At 40.2% G+C, this 21,200-nt stretch overlaps 1 protein-coding gene across 12 annotated transcripts in view; it reads left to right on the forward strand.

Annotated features, from left to right (window-relative positions):
* The window catches only part of ANK3 (ankyrin 3), a 318,471-nt gene that overhangs the window by 135,492 nt on the left and 161,779 nt on the right, over positions 1-21,200 (forward strand). For all 12 annotated transcript variants that reach the window (XM_054572740.1, XM_054572742.1, XM_054572745.1 and 9 more), the window contains one exon: positions 5,645-5,743. In XM_054572740.1, coding sequence (XP_054428715.1) covers positions 5,645-5,743 — 99 coding nt within the window. The remainder of the gene's footprint in view (positions 1-5,644; positions 5,744-21,200) is intronic.

Genomic DNA, 21,200 nt, shown 5'->3' on the forward strand with positions numbered 1-21,200 from the left:
ACCCCTTTGGTTCACAGCCTGGCACTCAGTCCACTGAGCCACACCAGCCAGGGCAGAGGTCATATTTGACTATTATCTCTTCACATATTTCTTTTGCTCCAGTCTCTTTTTCTTCCCCTTATGTGATTCTAATCAGCTGTTTTATATTGTCCCATGGCTTTTCAACTCACTCTTCTCTCTTTTCCACTCTCTTTTACTCTTTGTGTTTCATTCAGATCATGTATTGACATGCCTTTAAGTTCACTGATCCTTTCCTCAGCTACGTGCAAGTTCACTGATGAGCCCATCAAAGGAATTCATTTCTGATATTGTGTGTTTTCTCACCAAGTGTTTCCACTGGACTCTTTTCCTAACTTTTCTTAAATCCTCACCCAAGGATATGTTTATTGATTTTAGAAAGAGATGAGTGGGAGAGAGAGAGAAACATTGATCAGTTGCCTCTCATATGCACCCTGACCGGAGATCAAACCTGCAGTTTTTTTGGTGTATGGGATGACGCTCCAACCAACTGAGCCACCCCATCAGGGCTCTTTCCCTAACTTTTGATGCATGTTGTTCCTGTGTCCCACTAGCTAGAATACTGAGTATTATGTGCAGAACAGGAGAGAAATGAGGTAAATAGTGTCTTTGTCTGGAAACGATCATACCTTGTCTTCTGTAAGGTTGTAAATGTGGAAGGTTGTGCCAGTTTAGTCAAGAGTCGAACTGAGTTTACCTTTTATGAGTGCACCACAGGTTTTTAATTCTGGTGGGGGGTAGAGGGGCTGTTATGTCATTGCCTTATGCTTAGGGGCTATCAGAGGGGGTGTGGGTCAGTGAATTTTACTTGGGGGTAGTGCCCCACCTCAGCTCTCCCTGCATACCTGTTACACAGAAGACACCTTTTGCCAAGCTCCTGCTTGACCTCAGTAGTTGGCTACCATTGCTTGCTACTCCTGCTAGGCTTGTGCTGAGACTGAAGGCCTTTCACTGGCTCAGCTTCTGTCTTAGGGAGCATGCCTAAGCCTCAGGGCTAGGTCCCTCTTAGCATTCCTGCCCTTTCTACCATGGTAGTGAACCTCTTCTTTGTATCTGTGGGAGTAGATTTGAAGGCTCTTTTATATACTGCCAAACTGCATCCCAGAAAGCAAGTACAAACTTCCATTTTACCAACAGCGAACAAAAGTTCTATTAAACAAGTCTTTGGCTCTAACATCTTCGGGCTCTTTTGATATGTTAGGATTATATTTTGTTGCTCCCTTATGTAATTGTAATACAACAATGGACCTTGTGCATAAGTAGAGCATAAAACAATTTTATTGGTTAACTGAGGGATCAAAATGTAAATATCCTACTGAGTAAGCTGGAGGTACCACTGCCATTTAGATTTGTTTCTAACCGACAGAAGGAAGCACTACCTCATTCAGGAATTCAAAAGCATGTATTTTATCCAGAAACTCCATTTGACAGAGATGAGAAGCAATAGTTTAAACAGAGGCATTATGTCCCCTGAATGGAAATACTACTGCCCAAGGACCTGGGCCTGAATTCTGATCCTGATTCTGCCTCTAATTAGCTGTCTGTTAAATACACGAATTACTGACCAGGTCTATTCCTCAGTAGGGTTAATGATATTTATTTCACTTCCATAGATTTTTGTGAAGATAAAGTGAAGTTACATAGTATAAGCCCTTTACAGAACTTTTTAAGTGCTATAGGAATATAAAATATTCCTCTAAGCAGAATCAGAAATGTGTAGAAAAATATAGGAGTTAGAAATATTCAAGACAGCCTTTTGACATCTACATATCTACCATATGAGAGAGTACACGAGTGAATGAATATATGAGAATACATGAAGAGAACAAAATTAGAAATAGAGTTCTTTCTCTCACTAAATAGCCTACTTGTGATAAAGGTTAATTTAGTCTTATTAAACCAGACAAGGGCACATTTTTAAAAGGAAATATAGCATGTGAGCCTTGAGTCTTGCAGGGAAGTGATGGCTTCATGTCACATCTCACTCTGAACTCAGTAAACCTCCTGTTAGACTGTGTTTCCAGTAGCCCTAACCTGACACTCCATCTGCTGTCTCAGGTCTAGAATTCACTTACTGTGCAGCTTGGGTCGTTAAAGTGACACACAGTGCACTCAAGACCATTAAAAAGTCCTAAGAAGTTTATGTGCTTTGATCAGCTTTCATTCACATCAAAAAATAGTCCACACCAAAGAGGACCAAAGCATACACAATGCCCAACATCGACTTTTACGTCCTCTTTTGTAACCTGTTACATAAAAATCTTTAGTTGTAAGCTAGCAGGTCTAGAGCATGGGTCGGCAAATTACCAACACCAGGCCAAATGAGGCCCACCATCTGCTTTTATAAATAAAGTTTTTCCATATAAAAAATTAAGACTCTATTACCAATAAAGCTGACTATACATACATAAGCTAGAGACACTAGCCAACGTCACTTGCATGATCAAATGCCATGGGAAATTAACAGAAAAATCATTCTGGGTCCTAAAAGAACTCTGACATGGTGATTGGTCATTGTCTTTTGCAGTCAAGACCATAAAGCCTTTGAGGGCCACTGAGTCTTATGCATGCTATAAAGGTTGTTCTCAAGGTGGATTTTGTCATCTGCTTGGTAGCACACTGCAGCTGTATTTTGCAAAATTCTATTTTTAGGGCCATTTGATGAAAACTCACTTATTTTTACCACCCTTCTTCTTGTGCATAACTATTATTTTGGTAATTATGCCAGCCAAAATAGTGAGCAATATCATGGCAATAATGGAGATTCCAAGGTAGAGTTTCTCATTGGTGCTCATCCAAGGATTTTGTTCTAGGCTCACGTGAGTTTCATTGCATTGCCAAATGCCACCTAAAGGCTGTGCCACAGTGCCATTCCCCTATCTACTGGGCCAGCATTCAGTGGTGAACTGGTCATATTTGTTTCTGGTGGTTGTGGTAGGCTGGGTTTCTGTTGTTGGCATTGGAGAAAATGAAGTAGTTTCTCTCGGACGCTCTATATGTGTGCTGGGGTTGTAGCAGCAGAGATAGAGACCGAAGTGATGTTGAAACACCAGTGACCTTAGAAGGAGGTGTGCTGAGGTTCTGCCTGGACACTAGCATTGCAGGAGCACAGGTAGAGACACTAGGTGCTGTTGGAACATTGGTGACCTTAGGTCAAGCTGACTTAATGTTTAATATGTTGATTTTCACATCATTATACCACCCTTAGTGCTTAACATGGCAACAATACATGCCACTATCAGACTGGGCTCCATTCATTATGGTTAAAGACACATGCCCTTTCTAAATGATTCGGTTTAGCTTATAAGGCTTGCTCCTCTGAAAGGTGACTTGGTGTCCATTAGTTCCAATGAGTTGACTTGAGTGTATAGAACAACCACATGCCCCTCAGCCCCAGGACCTGGCTGTGACTTCATTAGCTGTTGAGTAGGTATAGGGTAGTGGGACAGGCTGACCCACTGCTCCACTCACGTGTACCTGAGAAACTACAGCATCTGTCCAAAGTAGTACGAGGCTTGTGAAGGCTACCCAAGGATGCATGATGGTATCACCCTGTCTCAACATGGCCCCTCCTTTACATACTTAATTACAGGAATTCTGTTCAGCTAGTCTTTAGGTGGTTCTCGGTGATGGTTGTTCTACAATTTAGTTGTAATTCTGAAGTGTTCTTAAATAAAGTTGTATTGGAACAAAACCACTCTCATTTCTATGCATATTGTGCACTGCTGCTTTAGTGCTACAGCGGCAGAACTGAGTAGTTACAATAAAGACTATATGGCCTATAAAACCAAAAATATACTATCTGTCCCTTTGGAGAAAAAGTTTGGCCATCCCTGGTCTAGAGCAATGATATGAGTCCCGTCCACTCTTCATCAGGATTATAAAACAAATTTGTTTTACTTACATCTCTTTTCTCTTTCATTTAATGAATTATTATTGATTTATACTCTAGGATCTAAAAATAATGAGATTTAAAGAGTTCTTGAGATGGGAAATTGTATAATGGCTAAAAGCACTTAACTAGAAAAGTTTATAGAAAACATAGAGCAAAAAGAACATGCTAAACAGCACTCCGTGAGTATGCAATCAACCATGTCCAGAATGTAGAAAATTCTGTACAATAAATTACCCAGTTTTTTTTCAATAAATATATGAACATGGAAAAAACAAAGTAGAGTAGGGCACCCATGGAGAGTAAAAGAGACCCAAGTTCAACCTAGATGTGGATCTTCTGATCTGAACAACCCAACAGAGGTAAGTGGAGATGATGTGAACATTGACAGGGTGTTGGTGTTATGAAATTATTTGTATTTTGTTAGTTATAATGGCATTGTGATTTTTTAAAACATCCTCTTCTCTTAGAGGTAATTAAATTGTAATATTTATGGGTGAAATAACATGGTTCCTAGATTCTTTTTCTTCTCTTCTTAAAATCCTTTAGCAACAATAACAACAACAAAATACTAGGGAATACAGAAAAAATAATACTGGCAAGAGACTGATAATTATTGAACCAGGGTGATGCTCTGTATGCTTTTCTCTGAAATTTTGTGCCTGTTTGAAAATTCTCATTATGAAGTGCTTTTTTTAAAACCATAGTTTAAGTGTCAGGTTTTCATTTGAATCCTGATTTTGTGAGTTCTTTCTACATGTGTAAAATGGTCATTATAATTTAGATTGTTTATGACATTGTGAGGATTATGAGAATTAAATGAGATAGTAAAAAGCTTATCACAGTGCCTAACACACAGGAGATGATCAATACCTGGTGGCTACTATGTTGTATCTATTATCAAACAACAAAAATATAACCCCTTTTGAGCCTAGTTCATTTCTGTCATTGACTTCTGTGAGCAACAGCTGTTAAACTGTATTGCTGCTATACTGGAATAAGGAACTGAAATAGAGAATGTTTTTCATTCACATATTTCCTTGGCAGTCTGAAAACAGTCATAGCACCTGTAAAGATTCATAGAGGAAGATCTATGGCTTCGAGATCATGATTCGAATTTCAGATTTCATCACAGTAGTTTTTTTTTTTAAAATCCATAGTCAGTTTCCTGTGATATTGCCAACAAATGCCTGTGAACACATTTTAGCCCAACATGCATGGGAAGTCCTGTGACTATGTACAGTAGTGACAGATTTCCCAGTTTGTGTTACTGTCATCTCCCTTGGACTTCCTGTGCTCAGTTGAACCCAGGGAAGGCTCTGAGTAACATGAGACTGCTTTTTAACTCAGCCTGGACTGAATCAGCTGCTTGTAGGTCAGCCATTCATTATCCAATATGTATTACACAACGCTGTAGGAAAAACCCATTGACTCAAAGGTACGGGATTTCAGAGCCAAAAAAAAAAAAAATCATCCATCACCCCAAGTAAATAAAATAATTGAGCTGGGACTCTACCCCACAATGTGTCTCTCTTAAAATTCATGCCTTCGTGGTGGTGAGGGCCTTCTTATGAACGCAATTAACTGTCAGAGAGAAATGATTGGGAGCATACTATTCAAAATGCTTTTAAAAACAAGAAAAACAATAAAGACTGGTGGGGGGCTGTTTAGGAAGCAATGTTTTGGTTGAACTGAAGACACCCAAACTGTAATTTTTTTCCCCTTCTTCCACAGAATGACATCACTCCTTTACATGTTGCATCAAAAAGAGGAAATGCCAATATGGTAAAGCTACTGCTTGATCGAGGAGCTAAAATCGATGCCAAAACGAGGGTAAGTGCAATTTATGTATATGCGTATACTTACATTCAGGGAGTAGGAATACTTTTCCTGGTACCTTTGCACTGGTTTAACACATGCTTTATTTTTCTTCATTTGTTGTAGTCTCTTGGAAAATGACTGCTAAGTTTCTTCTTCTTAAAATGGGATGAAGACCCATATTTATAAATCTGTAATACATGCTTTAATTATAGGAGCTAAGGTCTAAGGCCTAGAATTTTAGTTGGGTTAAATTTTCAAGAATTTAATCACTACTTGACACTGCAGGCTTAGCTACTCAGTCAGTTTGATGCTAAAACTGACATTTATTCAAAAACAAGCCTGTCTCCCTTTGTGCACTGCTCGTGGGAATGTAAAATGGCACAGCTGCTATAGAAAACTATTGAACTTCCTCAGAAAAACTAAAAATAGAATTACAATATGATCTAGCAATTCCATTTCTGGGAATATACTGAGTATAACAGAGTAGTAAGGTTGTTGCCTGGGGAACAAGAAAATGGGGAGTTGTTGTGTAGTGGGTATAGAGTTTCAGTTTTGCAAGAAGGAAAGGTTCTAGAAATGCTATAAAATAATATGATTAGAGTTAACACTATTGAACTAAATACTTAAAAATAGTCAAGAAATTAAATTTTGTTTTCTTTGCATTTTTTGCAATTATAAATTTTTAAGGAAATCTGCCTAGATAGTTGTTTGGCAGGTTGCTTTTTCGATGTGATGGATTGTGAGAGAGGAAAGAACTGAAACTCCATATCAAGCTTGAATCCCAGATTCTGAGCCCAGCTAGTTAACTTAGGTAGCTTTTTAACTTTCTGCATGTAATTTCTCTCTGCAAATAAAATTAATGACCACTTGCAGCATTGTCATAAGATCAAGCTAATGTTTGTAAACTCTGCCGGTATAAAGTCAGCCAGAAATAAATCCCAGCCATTGCTAATATATCTCAGAGTTCCAATTAGCATTAAACTCCTCACCAAGGCATTTTCTTTCAACATTTCATTCACATCTGTTACAAGACGTGAGCAGGAGCCAGGCTAATAAAAAGGTGGTCTCCCCATAAACATCCACCTGTCTAAGAATTTTGGGTAGTTTTCCTGTCCTGTTATTATACTTCCCACAATCCTTCACTTTTTCCTTCAAGAATCCTGACCTGCATGTTTTCTAAAACTAGCCTGGTAACCTGAACTTGATTCCTGTAACTCCTAAATTGACTACGTCATTTATTATTCACTACATTTATTCACTCAACCAGTAAATGATTATTGCGTGCCTATTAGGGGCCTGACATAGTGAGGCAACAGAAAAAGACAGGACCTTTTCCCTGCCCTCATGAGGCTGATAGGTAGTTTTTCTCCAGTCTTCTAATCCTAAGGTAGCCCAGCCATGGGTATTTGACAGGAGACCCATATTTCTTTTTCCTGAGAACCATTGAACCTGAAAACCATGTATGCATTTTAAAAGAAACAAGCTTTCTAAAAAAGGAGTACAAGAAGATGAAGGCTGACCTATAAGGTCAACCTGACTGCAGAAGTAAATTAAATAAAGATCTTATTGAACTGACTTTACATAATTTAATAAGTAATTGCCAGTATATGAAGAATGCTAGAAACATTGCTTTAAATACCAGGGGTCTTCTGCTAAGTATGGGCTGTTTAAAGAGGTTGTAAGGAATAAAAGATAGAAATTTCTTGCTTATGCCTCCTGATGATCACAGGGAGCCAATTTGTAAATAGGGAGAATCTCTATGAAGAGACATGAGCAATAATGCAAACAAGCAGGAAAGAGAAACCTAAAGAGATGTATCTGGATATCCCGCTGGAGTTTTAGTGGGTGTGTGGATTAGAAATGATCTCATTTCTCCCTTCTTGATACAGTTATCAATCGCTTGTCAGTCATTTTGCATCACTTATCAAACGTGCTGTTTTGGATACAAAGAGAGGAGAAAAGGGTGCATAGGAAATTCTGGCCCCACATATATGGGGCATACAGTGTCGTAGGGGAGGGCCAGTATAAAAACATTTTAAAAAACTCTTCTGAATAAAAATATTAGAAGTGAAATCTTGCACACCAGGAAATTGATTGTGAAACTTGGTTTCTGTGCCACTTTGCCTCCCTCATCTGAAAGCCTATCTTATTTTGAACAAGATGTAAATTCCTTTCTACTACCCATTTAGTTTTAACTTGGCTTCACTTTTCTCTTGTGTTGCGTGGCTGTGAATGCGAGGGGGACCTGGAGAGCCCGAGAGCGGCAAAGCCGTCGTCGTTGGGTCATCCTGCCTAGAGTGGGACGGCCATAGGGCGCAGACTGAATTCCTGGCTGACCATGAGGACAAAGTGAAGTACATACTCAAAATATGGAAACTATTTTGTGTTCTCCTCATCAAAGCTTCCCTTCTCTCTTGCTGAAATAACTGAATGATTGAGTGTGTGGGCTTGAAAGGGAGGGAGCCAGCTAAAATGTCAGCAAGCCCTGGGGACAAGCCCAAAAGACAGAAAACAAGATGTTTCCTAAACATGCATTTTTAACAACCCAGTCCAGTGGCTTTTGAGAAAACGCTATTATCTTCCCATCCAGCTCCTACAAGGTACATGCTACTGTTGGGCTGCCTTGCTGGATCAACCATCGCACCTGGTACACGCACCAGTCTCCCTGCAGAGAAGGAGAAAACTCTGGATTCGCCTCAGACAGCTGCACTCTAAGGGACCTCGTTCCCTGGCTCTGCTCCCTGCGTGGGCTGTTGACCCAATGAAAGGTTCTGTTCCAAAGCAGACCCTTAGAATGCTTCCATTCAAGAAAGTAAACTTGAACGGTGGTCAGAGTAATTTAGGTAGGATCTGAGCAAGATTTTACCATCTGGAAAAGCAGGATGAGTGTGAATTTTATTCTACCTTCATGCCTGATCTCTAGTCTTAGTGTGACCTGCAAATGATGAAATTGTGACCAAGGGCAAGTTCACCCTCCTTAGTCTAGCCTCCCACCCAGTACAGAAAAGCTGTCCCCATGATTTCACAAGCTCTCCTGGCTGGTAGGACACTGGATATTGTAACTCAAAGAATAAGTAGTTACTGTAAAAGTCACAGTGATACATGTTTGGGTGACATCACCAAGATAGAATAGGAGACCCCAGCCTCTGGCCCCTACGCAGATCAACAGTTAAACAGCTATCCAAATACAAAATCAGCTCTGGGAGAGCTCAGGAGTCCCCTTAAGTAGCTGTAAGGACACAGTGGAACAACAGGAAAACAAACACTGAAATAACTGCACAAAAAGGGAAGGACAGCAGCTTCATTCCGCCTGTGTCACCCCACCCCCAGGCTAGCCCTCCCTAGCTAGGAAGAGTTCGCTCACTAGGAAGGGGAAAGCAGGTGAGTGGCCAGCTTCCCGATCCTGCAGGGGCACCTCACAAAGGACCCACTCTGGCTTCAGCCCACAGAGAGATCGGCAAAGCCAAGACAAACTGAGGTGGGAAGGAACGAGGAAGAGAAGCAGGGGCTGCCGGTGTCAGCGTGCAACAGGAATGGCTGCAGTTCCCTGTGGCCTGCTCTGCAGAGGACCCGGCTGCTTTTGCCACTGAAGTAACCAACGACCAGCAAGCACAGCTGCTACACACCCCCTGCAGATTTCACCAGTTTTTATCCCACAGATAGTCACACTGGCAGATGCCAGCCCCTGAGTCCCTCCCAGTTCCCTACCCACTCTCAAATCCCCCACCACCAGAGCCCAGGATCCACACCAGCAGCCAGCCCTGGCCTCTGCGCCTGAACTTGGCCAGATACCAGCCTGGCCCTCTGTGGTTGACCCCACTACTGTGCACATGCTCGGGGCGGGCCCCACGGGCTGCGCATAGGCACACCACCACCCTCCTGAGCCTCGGCGCTGGCCTCTGCTGCTATACACGTGCCTGTGGCAAGTTCCTGCAGCCTCAGAAAAACACCCAGCCTCCGTGGCCCCCACAGCTGCTTGAGGGCCTGAGTTTGGCTGTATCTCCAGTCACTGGCCTCTGACATGGAGCATATGCACAGCTAACCCCTCAGCTGCGCACCTGCATGTCCCCGACTAGATCCTCTTGACCAGCTCCCACTGCCATGCACATACATACCCACAGGAGCCTCCAAAGCCACAGGAGCACCAGATCTGGTCCCGCCTCCTGCAGCCGGCCTGCACCACTGGGCTCACCTGCAGCTAGTCCTTACAGATGTGTGTGCCTGTGTGCCCCAAGCCTGAATCCCAACACCAGCCCCCTCTGCAGCCACGGAGGGACCCTGTAGCCACGGTAATGCACGCTGACATCCAGGACCCTTGCAGCTGGCCCTGACTCCCAGCAGTTAAGTATATGTCTGAAACTGGCCCCTGCCACCACACGAGCACCTGCAGCTGGCCCCACAGCTCAGTATGTGTGCACCACACACTCTGGCCACCACTGTCTGCCCAAGTCCCTAGCCACTGGGCCTGGAGGTGACACTGAGGACTCCAACAAGCCCTTGCAGCCACTGTGGACCCCCCACACTGCCCACTAAGGATCACACAGTTGTCAATGCTGTGTCCCCAGCAGCCTGAGCAGATGAAATATCACATCCCTTCCTGGATCCAGAACCTCCACACACATTTCCTGCATTTGGCACTCTGCACCACTAGACCCAAGTTTATATCATGCTCCAGCCTACATTCATTGGCGGGTGAACATCTTTCCGCACCAGTTAACCCATGCAGTCTGGAACATATGACTGCCTCTTTAAATGCAAAGACATTTGTACAAGGCCATGGGGATTACAAAAAATCAGGGAAACATGACATCGCCAAAGGAATGCAGTAAACTTCCAGTAACTGACCCCAAAGAAACGGAGATAAGGAATTGCACAAGAAAGAATTTGAAATAATTGTCCTAAAGCTACAGAGCTACAAGAAAACACAGGTAAACAACTTGATGAAATCAGGGAAGAAATGCAAGGATAAATGAGAACTTCAACAAAGAAATAGAAAATTAAAAAGAGAACCAAACAGAAATTTTGAAGCTAATGAAACAATGACTGAACTGAAGAATTTAGTAGAGAGCTTTGACAGCAGACTGGTCCAAGCAGAAGAAAGAGCATTTGAAATTCTCTAGTCAGAGAAGCAAAAGATCATAGAATGAACAGGAATGAAGAAAAGCTGCAGGACGGCTTGTGGGACACTGTTCTGTGAAACAATCTACCCACCATTGGAGACCCAGAAGGAAAAGAGAGACTCAGGTGTCTGACCCAATAAGAAGGACTGATGACACCAGCCATCCTCCGGAGAGCTGTGGGGCCACCAGGGGTGGGGACTGGATGAAGGAGTGGACGCCCTGAGAGAACAAGAGTTGGAGTTTTTAAGAGAAATTATTAATGAAAAAGTACCCCCTGGTTTTATGCCAAAAAAATCGTATCTTTATTGATCAGTTGATAAAGCTTTAGTGAAGAGTTTAAACTGCATTTCCAAAAGATGATTTGGAATATTTCAATAAAAGCCCACAATCCATCTTCTGGACATATATCCAAAAGAGAAATGAAATCTCTGTCTTGAAGAGATAGCTATACTCCTATGTTTATTACAGCATTATTCACAATGGCTAAGACTAGGAAACAACTAAGTGTCCATCAATAGGTGAATGGATTTAAAAAGTGTGTGTGGGAGGTGCAGGGGGAGATATCATTCAATCATAAAAATAAAAGGAAGTCCTGACATTCACAACAACATAGGTGCTAAGCGCAGGTCACTATGCTCATTGAAATAAGTCAGACAGAAGGACAAATACTATATGATGTCACCTCTATGTGGAATCTAGAAACATCAAGCCCAGAGAGACAGGAAATAGAAGGGTGGTTGTCCATGGGTGAGAGACGGTGGAAATGGGGAGATGTTGTTCAGTGGGCACAGCCTATCAGGTATAAGATGATGATGTTTAGGGATCTAAGGTACACCTTGGTGACTAGAGTGAGCAATATTGTATGTTTGAAAGTTGCTGTGAGGGTAGAGCTTTAATGTTGTCACCATAACAACAACAACAAAATTTGTGTGAGGTGAAGACTGTGTTGACTAACCTTATCATGGCAAACATTTTGCGATATGTATGTGTATCAAATTACCACATTGCACAGCTTAAACTTACACAATGTTATATGTCAATTAAATCAATAAAGCTGGGGACCATAAAGGATGAATCTATGTGATGGAGTTTAGCTAGGACCCGGTGAACCACAGAGCCTTGTGGTTCTGTTGCTATTTAGTTCATTTCAAGAAAGCTTTTCCTATTTTCTCAGTACCACAATGCTGCCTATTATCAACTGGCTTGTTATCTTATTATCCTGCAGAATTGACAAGAGTAAGTATGTAGAGTATCTGTAACGGTGGCAGCAAAATGTAATGAGATTTAAACACATGTCAAGGCAAAATTTTCGATCCTAATTTTAAAATTATTTTTGAAATGTGTTTATTTTTTCAACAATATCTCAATAGCTTTATTTGTTTCTTGATAGACTAAAATGTTTTGCTAAGAATGGCTACTTATGGTAGGCTGCCATTTTTTTCTACTTAACTCTTGCTCTCTACAAAGCTAGTGTGGGTATTTGCATACTTGTTGAAGGAAAATACAAGGTACTTTGCAATGGATGATGATATCTTGTCATTTTCATTTTCTCTTGCATCAGTTCACAGCCAATCAGAGGCTCTATATGAACTCTAAATTTAGAACCACTTTAAGGCTTTGTGGCATCTTCTGAGTTCTTCATCTCTTTTCACTGACTCTTCTCCATCGAATGATAAAGGCAGCTGTGCTCCTATTTAGTGCTTCAGAGAAAATGCAGGAGTTCCGGGTAGAATCAATAATAACAATACTCTGATTCCCAGAATGTGTTCTAACCTTGCTTCTCCCAAATTCCAGCCTTCTTTGCAATGGGCCACTGTCCACACCTCACATAATCCCATTAGTACATTACCTCCAAAGCTGCAACTTCACACTGAGAGGCACACATTCATCTTAGTATTTGTAGCACTTGGCACGCTTTCTGGCACATTTTGGATGTTTAATAAGTGCTTGCTGAATATGTAGAAATAAGATACACTCCTTACTGCACATTTGCCAAAAGACTTTTATTTACTTGACTTTATACTGGAACTGTGGCAATATAATTTTTCTCCCTGAAGTTAATGCCATGCAATTGATTTATAAGAATGAAGAGATATTTGTGAGTAAGTGTTTTTAGTGTACCTCAAATCTGTCAACTGTTAAATTCTTACTATTCTGGGAACAGTTGATGTCCTTTAATTTTAGGTTTTCCATTCCAAGAAATGCATGTGATTATATTTCTCAGGTTAAATATAAAAAAAGGAATTATTGATATTGACTGTTGCTTTCTATTATATTTCTAAAAGTGTGATTGCCCTGGTTAAAAATAAATCCTTGACAAATATATTAAATATTGCAGTCATAAAATGGTCTCTATCAAAGAAAAAATTCTAATACAATATTCTTCCTTAGAGTTCTAATACAGATATATTGATGAGAGCATTTGAAATAGTGCAGAAGTCTCTGGTGTTCTAGATTAATCGATTAATTTCAAAATGTTATTTAAAAATACATTCATCTTTAATTTTTATATCACATATATTAAAAGTTAACTGAAAGAATTTATTTGGAGTCAAAGAAATTCAAGATTCAGGAGTGCATACACCTCATTTTTTCAGGCTTAAACTGCTCCAAAAGCATAAAGTCTTAATTTTTTTAAATGCACAAGTAATCATGAAATGCCCTTAGCTTTCCAAACATGAAAATCTCTTTGAAGGAAAGAATGTTTTTTGAGAGTTGAGAAGAGTTCTGAGAATAAGACAAGAGCATGACTCTCTCCCTCCCTTTTTTTCTCCCCTAACAACTTTAACATCATACAGGAAACCTCATGTCCCTTACTAAATTAGAGATCTAAGAGTAATGGGTAAATTTCATATGCCTTTTAAACCTTGTTTTCTTAAAGGGTCTACAAAAGAGGGTCAGGACAGTTACTATTTTAGATCAGTGCTATGCATTTACAAGGACTGTTGCTCAGAAAGTATCTGTTTCTCCTTTTATATAGGTTGATAATGTTCACACACCCTCTTTTTTTTTTTGTGCCTTTCTATTTTATTTGACCATTTTTATTGTTATTCTATTACAGTTGTCCCAATTTTTCCCTCTTTGCCCTCCTCTGTGGATCCCACCCCCATCTCCCCGTCAATTCGCACACCTCCATGCCTGTGGGTCAGTCATGTATGTTCTCCGTCTAGTCCTCTCCCCTTCCTCACCCCAATTTCCCCCTCCTCCCCACCTCCAGTCACTATCAGTTGGTTCCATGTATCCATGACTGTGGTTCTATTTTATTTGTTAGTTTATTTTGTTCATTAGATTCCTCTTATAGGTGAGATCATATGGTATTTGTCTTTCACCACCTGGCTTATTTCACTAGCCTAATATTCTCCAGTTCCATCCATGCTGTCACAAAAGGTAGGAGCTCCTTTCTTTCTGCTGCATAGTATTCCATTTGTATTCCATTGTGTAAATGTATCACCATTTTTGATCCACTCACTTACTGATGGGCACTTAGTCTCTTTCCATCACTTGGCTATTGAAAATAGCACATCTATGAACATTGGGGTGCATAGGTTCTTTTGAATTGGCGAGTTGGGGTTCTTCGGGTATATTCCCAATAGCAGAGTCAGTTGGTCAAAAGCCAGTCCCATTTTTAGTTCTTTGAGGAAATTTCATACTGTTTTCCACAGTGGCTGCACCAGTCTGCATTCCCAACAACAGTGCACTAGGGTTCCCTTTTCTCCACAGTGTCACCAACGCTTGTTGTTTGTTGATTTATTAATGATGAACATGCTGACAGATGTGAGGTGGTATCTCATTGTGGTTTTAATTTGCATCTCTCTGATGGCAAGTGATGTTGAGCACCTTTTCATATGTCTATGGGCCATCTGTATGTCTTCCTTGGATAAGTGTCTATTTAGGTCCTTTGCCCATTTTTTAATTGGATTGTTTTGTCTTCCTGATGTTCAGTCATATGAGTTCTTTATATATTTTGGAGATCAAACCCTTGTCCAATGTATTATTGGCAAATATGTTCTCCCATACAGTTGGTTTTCTTTTCATTTTGGTGATGGTTTCTTTAGCCATGCAGAAGCTTTTAGTTTAATGTAGTCCCACTTATTTCCTTTTTTCTTTATCTCCCTTGCCCTAGGAGATATTTCAGCAAAAATATTGCTACCTGGGATATCTTACATTTTACCACCTATGTTTTCCTCTAGGACTTTTATGTTTTTTATGGTGTCACAACTTACATTTAAGTCTTTTATCCACTTTAAGTTTATTCTGGTGTATAGTGTAAGTTGGTGGTCTAGTTTCATTTTTTTTTTCCCATTGTACTAGTCCAGTTCTTCCAACACCATTTATTGAAGAGGTTATCTACTTGAGCAAAAAAGAAAAAGAACTCATGGACATGGACAACAGTGTGGTGATTCCGGGGGGGTGGGGGAGTATAAAAGGGCTAAAAGGTAATATAAAAAAATTTAAAGTAATCAAAATAAATAAATAAAAAGAGGCTATCTTTACTCCATTGCATGTTCATGCCCCCTTTGTCAAATATTAATTGACAATAGAGACAGGTTTATTTCTAAGTTCTCTATTTTGTTCCATTTATCTATGTGTCTGTTCTTATGCCAGTACCAAACAGTCTTGATTACAGTAGCCTTGCAGTATTGTTTGATATCAAGTATTGTGATCCCTCCTACTTTGTTCTTCTTTCTCAAGATTGCTGAATCTATTTGGGGTCTTTCTTTGGTTCCATATAAATTTTTGAAATATTTGTTCTAGATCAATGAAATATGCCATTAGTATTTTAATAGGAATTGCATTTAATCTGTAGATTGCTTTGGGTAGTATAGACATTTTAATGATGTTAGTTCTTCCAATCCATGAACATGGTATATGCTGCCATTTATTTGTATCTTCCTTAATTTCTTTCTTCGGTGTTCTGCAGTTCTCCACGTACAGATCTTTTACATTCTTGGTTAAATTTATTCCTAGGTACTTTTTTTTGTTGCCGTAGTAAATGGGACTTTTTCCTAGTTTCTGTTTCTGACATTCTATTGTTGGTGTACAAAAATGCCTTGAACTTCTGAATATTGACATTGTATCTGGTTATTTAGCCAAATTCACTTATTAGAACAAGTAGTTTTTTGGTGGAGTCTATTGGGTTTTCTATGTACACTATCATATCATCTGCAAATAATGACAGTTTTACTTCCTCCTTCCCAATTTGGATGCCTTTTATTTCTTTTTCTTGTCTGATCACTGTGGCTAGAATTTCCAATACTATGTTGAAGAAAAGTGGTGAAAGCAGTCACCCTTGTCTTGTTCCTGATCTTAGTGGCAAAGCTTTTACTTTTTGCCCATTGGGTGTGTTGGCTCTAGGTTTCACATATATGGCCTTTGTTACATTGGGGTATACTCCCTCTATTCCCACTTTGCTGAGTGTTTTTATCAGTAATGGTTGCTGGGTTTTATCAAGTGCTTTTTGAGCACCTATTGATATGATCATGTGATTTTTTTGTCCTTCATTTTGTTTATGTGGTATATTACATTTATTGATTTATGAATATTGTACCATCCTTGCATCCCTGGGATGAATCCCACTTGATCTTGGTGTATAATCTCTTTAATGTATTTCTGAATCTGGATTGCCAATATTTTGTTGAGGATTTTAGCATCTAAGTTCTTCAGGGATATTGACCTATAGTTTTTTTTTTCTTTGTTGCATCTTTACCTAGTTTTGGAATTAGGATTATACTGGCCTCATCAAATGAGTTTGGGAGTCTTCCTTCTTGTTGATTTTTTTGAAATAGTTTGAGAAGGATAAGAGTTAGTCCTTCCTTAAATGTCTGATAAAAATTCACCTGTGAAGCCATCCAGTCCAGGGCTTTTGTGTGCTATGAGTTTTTTTATTATTGCTTCAATTTCACTATTTGTTATTGGTCTAGTCAGGCTTTCTGCTTCGTATTAATTTAGTTTTGGAAGGCTGTATATTTCTAGAAATTTGTCTAATTTACCCAGATTGTCCAAATTTCTTGGCATATAGTTGTTCATAGTAATTTCTTACAATCCTCTGTATTTCTGTCATATCAGTTGCAACTTCTGCATTTCTGATTTTATTTATTTGGGTCTCTCTCTTTTTTTCTTGATGAGTTTGGTTAAAGGTCTGTTGATTTTGTTTATCTTTTCAAAGAACCAGCTCTTGGATTTATTGATCCTTTGACTTGTTTTTTTAGTCTGTATGTAATTTAATTCTGCCCTGATCTTGATTATTTCCTTCCTTCTACTTGCTCAGGGCTTTGTTTGTTGTTCCTCTAGCTCTTGTAGATGTAGGGTTAGGCTGTTTAGGTGAGATTTTTCTATCTTCTTTAGATAGGCTTGTATTGCTCTGAACTTCCCTCTCTGGACTGCCTTCACTATGTCCCATAGATATTGGGTTTTTATATGTTCATTTTCATTTGTTTCCAGATACTTTTTGATTTCCTCCTTGATTTCATTGTTAACCCATTCATTATTTAATAACACAATATTCAGTCTCCATGTATTTGAATGTTTTCGAGTTTTTTTCCTTGAGGTTGGTTTCTAGTTTCAATGCACTGTGATCTGAGCACATGCTTGATATGATTTCAATTTTCTTGAATTTGTTGAGGCTTGTTTTATGTCCTTCCATGTGGTCTGTCTTTGAAAATGTCCATGTGCATTTGAAAAAAATGCATATTTTGCTTCTGTGGGGTGAAGGGTTCTGTATATATCAATTAAGCCCAATTAATCTAGCATGTCAGTCAGTGCCACAATATTATTGTTGAATCTTTGTTTGCAAGATCTATCAATTGTTGACAGTGGGGTGTTAAAATCCCCTACAATGACTGTATTGTTGTCAATCTTTCTTGAAGTCATCCAAAATTTTCTTTATTTATTAGGTGCTCCTACATTGGGTACATGTAATTTTACACAGGTTATATCCTCTGTTGGACTGTTCCCTTAAGTATTGTGTAGTGACTCTCTTTGTCCCTTTTTATGACTTTTGTTTTGAAGTCTATTTTGTCTAATATAAGTATTGGTACCCCAGCTTTCTTTTTGTGTCTGTTTGCTGGGAATATTTTTCTCATCCTTTTACTTTAAACCTGTGTAGATCTTTTGTCCTGAGGCAGATCTCTTGTAGACAATGTATATGTGGGTCATGTTTTGTTATAATCATTATTTTGAAATCCATGTCCGATAGCTTGCTTGCTTCAATTTCATTAAGCACTCTTTCTGGGGAAATTTCCTTTCCTTTTGATTGGGGATTATTTCTTTGTCTCCCCATTTTAGGTGACTCTTCTTGTTTATTCCTATGTATTAGATTGATAAGCTTTGCCTCTCCATCTTCATGGTGTGATCTTCTGTGATAAGAGACTTGTGAGACTCAGTGGTTCAGTCTCCTTGAACTCCTGAGCTGCATGCTCTTGGTATGCCATTCATGCTGTTTATGTGGGCTCTCTGGCTGTAATTGTGTTTTGGTTGTTGTTGGGTCATTCTTTGGTGGGTCCATCCCTCTGGCTGGCTGACTGAGTGTCATACTGCCCACCACATCTTGTATGCTGTTCTACAGGTGCTTCCAGTGGGGGGAAAAAACACCCACAAAAATAACCACAACTACATTATCAACAGCAAATGAATAAATATTAATAAACATGTAAAGAGATTGAGATTATTATAAGAAAGGAAAGATGAATAGGAGATGACTAATTGAAAGAAAAGTGATTTTGAGAGGGTCAAGGGAGGAGAAATAATAAGGCTAAGAAAAAAGAAAATAAAATTTACATCATAAACAGAAAAGGGAGGGAAAAGTCAGAATGGAGTAAGAATAGATTAATTTATGTGAAATGGGAATAAGAAGGAAAAAGAAAGAGAGAAAAGCTTATCAGATGTCTAGAGGAAAGAAAAGTGATTTTGAGAAGATAGAGGGAGAAGGAATACTAAGAGTGATTAAAGAAAACCAGACTAAGACAGGGAAAAATTTAAATTTAAAACAACAAAAAAGAAAGGGCAGGAGGAAGGCAAAATGGAGTAGGAGAGGGGAATGGTAAAATTTGAGATTTGAAATACAAAAATAAAGAAGATCTAGGAAAAAAATTGAAAAAATGCACAGAAACCACTATATCCACAATGAACAAACAAAGATTGATAAAAGTGAAGAGAGAATAAGGGTATTTTAAGAATGGGAAAAAGAATGTGAGATGACTAATGACAAGAAAAATGGTTTTGAGAAGCTGGAGTGGGGAGAAATAGTAAGAGTGTTCGATAAATGTAAGTCATAGCAAGAGAAAAAAGAAAATTTAAAACAAAAATAAGAAGAGGAAGGAAGAAGATAAAATGAAGTAAGAGAAGGGAGGAGCAAACTATGAGATTTGAAGTACACTAAAATATAAAAACTAGTGAAATAATAGGCACCAACTTGAAGGAAAAGATATGAACATTAAAAAGCTATGCAGGAGAGTAAATAACACAAATCATGAAGAAGACCGCAGTAGAATTCTTCTCAATAGAATCTAGTCTTTACCACTGTCTTCTCTTTCTGGATCTGCCTCTGGTAATGTCAGATGGTATCCTAGGCTGGCCCTAGTAGCTTGTTCAAGGCTACAAGCTGTGGCTTTCTCCTTCAGATTTGGCTGGTCCTCACTGCTCTGCCCTGCCAGCTTTTCATCAGCCCAGGGCCCAGGGGTGGTTCATTTAATGACCTGAAATAACTGCCAGTACCTTCTCCATCTGCCTTCAGAGCAGGGCCTCTGGTGAGGAGGCTGGGAACCCTGGGCCCCCTCTTTCCTTTTTGGCTCAGACAGCAGCTCTCTCTAGGTGCTGAGGCTGCTCAGGGCCCTGAACACCCCTTGTTGTGCCTGTCACTAATCTCTGCTCTGCTGGTTTCAGTGGATCAGGGTCCGAGGAACAGTGTAGCTCATAGTGTGCATTAAAGGCCCTTTCAGAGCTTTTTCTTTTTCCCCCTGCAGAATGCACCCAGCATGGGGCTCCTGAGCCTGGCTTCACTAATCTGCAGAGCATATAATCCCATGGGTGGGGGTGGGGCTCACTTGACTGTGAGGAGACTTACCTGACTGCAGCAAATCTCACGCATTCAGCTCCTGGCAGTCCAGTCCCCTGCTTGACACTCTCTCAGTGGAGACTTGAACCCAAACTCTTCACTCTGTACAGTCCCCTGCTCACCCGACAAGCTGGGTTGGTTCCAGAGTCCCTTCAGTGTGACCCTGTGCCTCTGAGTTCTTTATTTGCAGAGCTGCCGAGCACACACACATGTGTGCGAGCATTGAGTCCCTGCCAAATCTCAAGTTTTGCCTCAATTCTTCTTTTAAAAGAGTTTCTCTGTGGCCCCAATGCTGTAGCACTGAGCCTTCAGGGGCCTGCTCTCCATATACTTCCCCCTCCCCAAAAATCACTAAGTTTCTCTCAGTCAGGGCTGGTCACAGCCTGGCAGAGCCTCTGATAGTTTTAGATAAAGTTTCTCCTAGATCTCTCCTGGATGGCTCTGCAAAGAGTCCTACACTGATACTATAACGGGGGACGGTAGCGGGGTGCTGTTGCAGCTTGCACCAGGATTTCTCAGCCTCAGGAGGGCCTGCTCCTGCCACGCTGTATCTATAGCCAGCACCCCCCACCCCAAGCCATCTCCGCCCCTGGGGGCTCACAGCTTCTGAGCAACCCCGAATCTACGCAGCCAGAAATGCTGGGTTGGGCAGTGGCTGCAGTGGTTGCTCTGCTAGGAGAGCCCAGGCTACCTGCTCCCAAGTGTCCTGCAAGCAGGGAGGCTCTCTCCCAACTCATGCACACTCTCTACACTCTCATTTACCTACGCATTCACTCACACGTGCTCTCACTCTCCACTGGATTTTTGAGTTGCTTACTCTGGTATAGCTGCAAGACTGGTCTGGGTCTGGGAGCAAGTGGATGCAGCTTCCATCTACTTTACAGCCATCTTGGATCTCTCCTGAATTCTTGATCTTAAAAGGGAATTGCTTGGTATAGTAGAAGGAACCCAATCCATGGATAGAGGCAAGCCAGAGCTTAAATTCCAATCCCAAGCATTTACTTTCCTGTCACCTCAAGTAGGTACATTAATCCTATGGAGCAGCTTTCTCACCTATGAATGGAACTTCTCATGCCATTTCACGAGTTGCAAAGATTCGATAAGATCAAGTGTAAAGTGCCTGTGACGATAGAGTGTTTCAAAAAATGTTACTTTACTTCCTCTTAGGCCAAATACAACTGCCTAACACACACAAAATGAGGATACAGTCAGAATTTTTAGTGAAAAATACAGATGTGAGAATAGCCAGTCTGTAATGAAGAGCCAGGACTATAATTTAGGCTCTTTAATTTATCTG

Source organism: Pteronotus mesoamericanus, unplaced genomic scaffold (assembly GCF_021234165.1).
Source record: "Pteronotus mesoamericanus isolate MK-2021 breed Mesoamerican mustached bat unplaced genomic scaffold, CSHL_Meso_final contig_24, whole genome shotgun sequence".
NCBI lineage: Eukaryota > Metazoa > Chordata > Mammalia > Chiroptera > Mormoopidae > Pteronotus > Pteronotus mesoamericanus.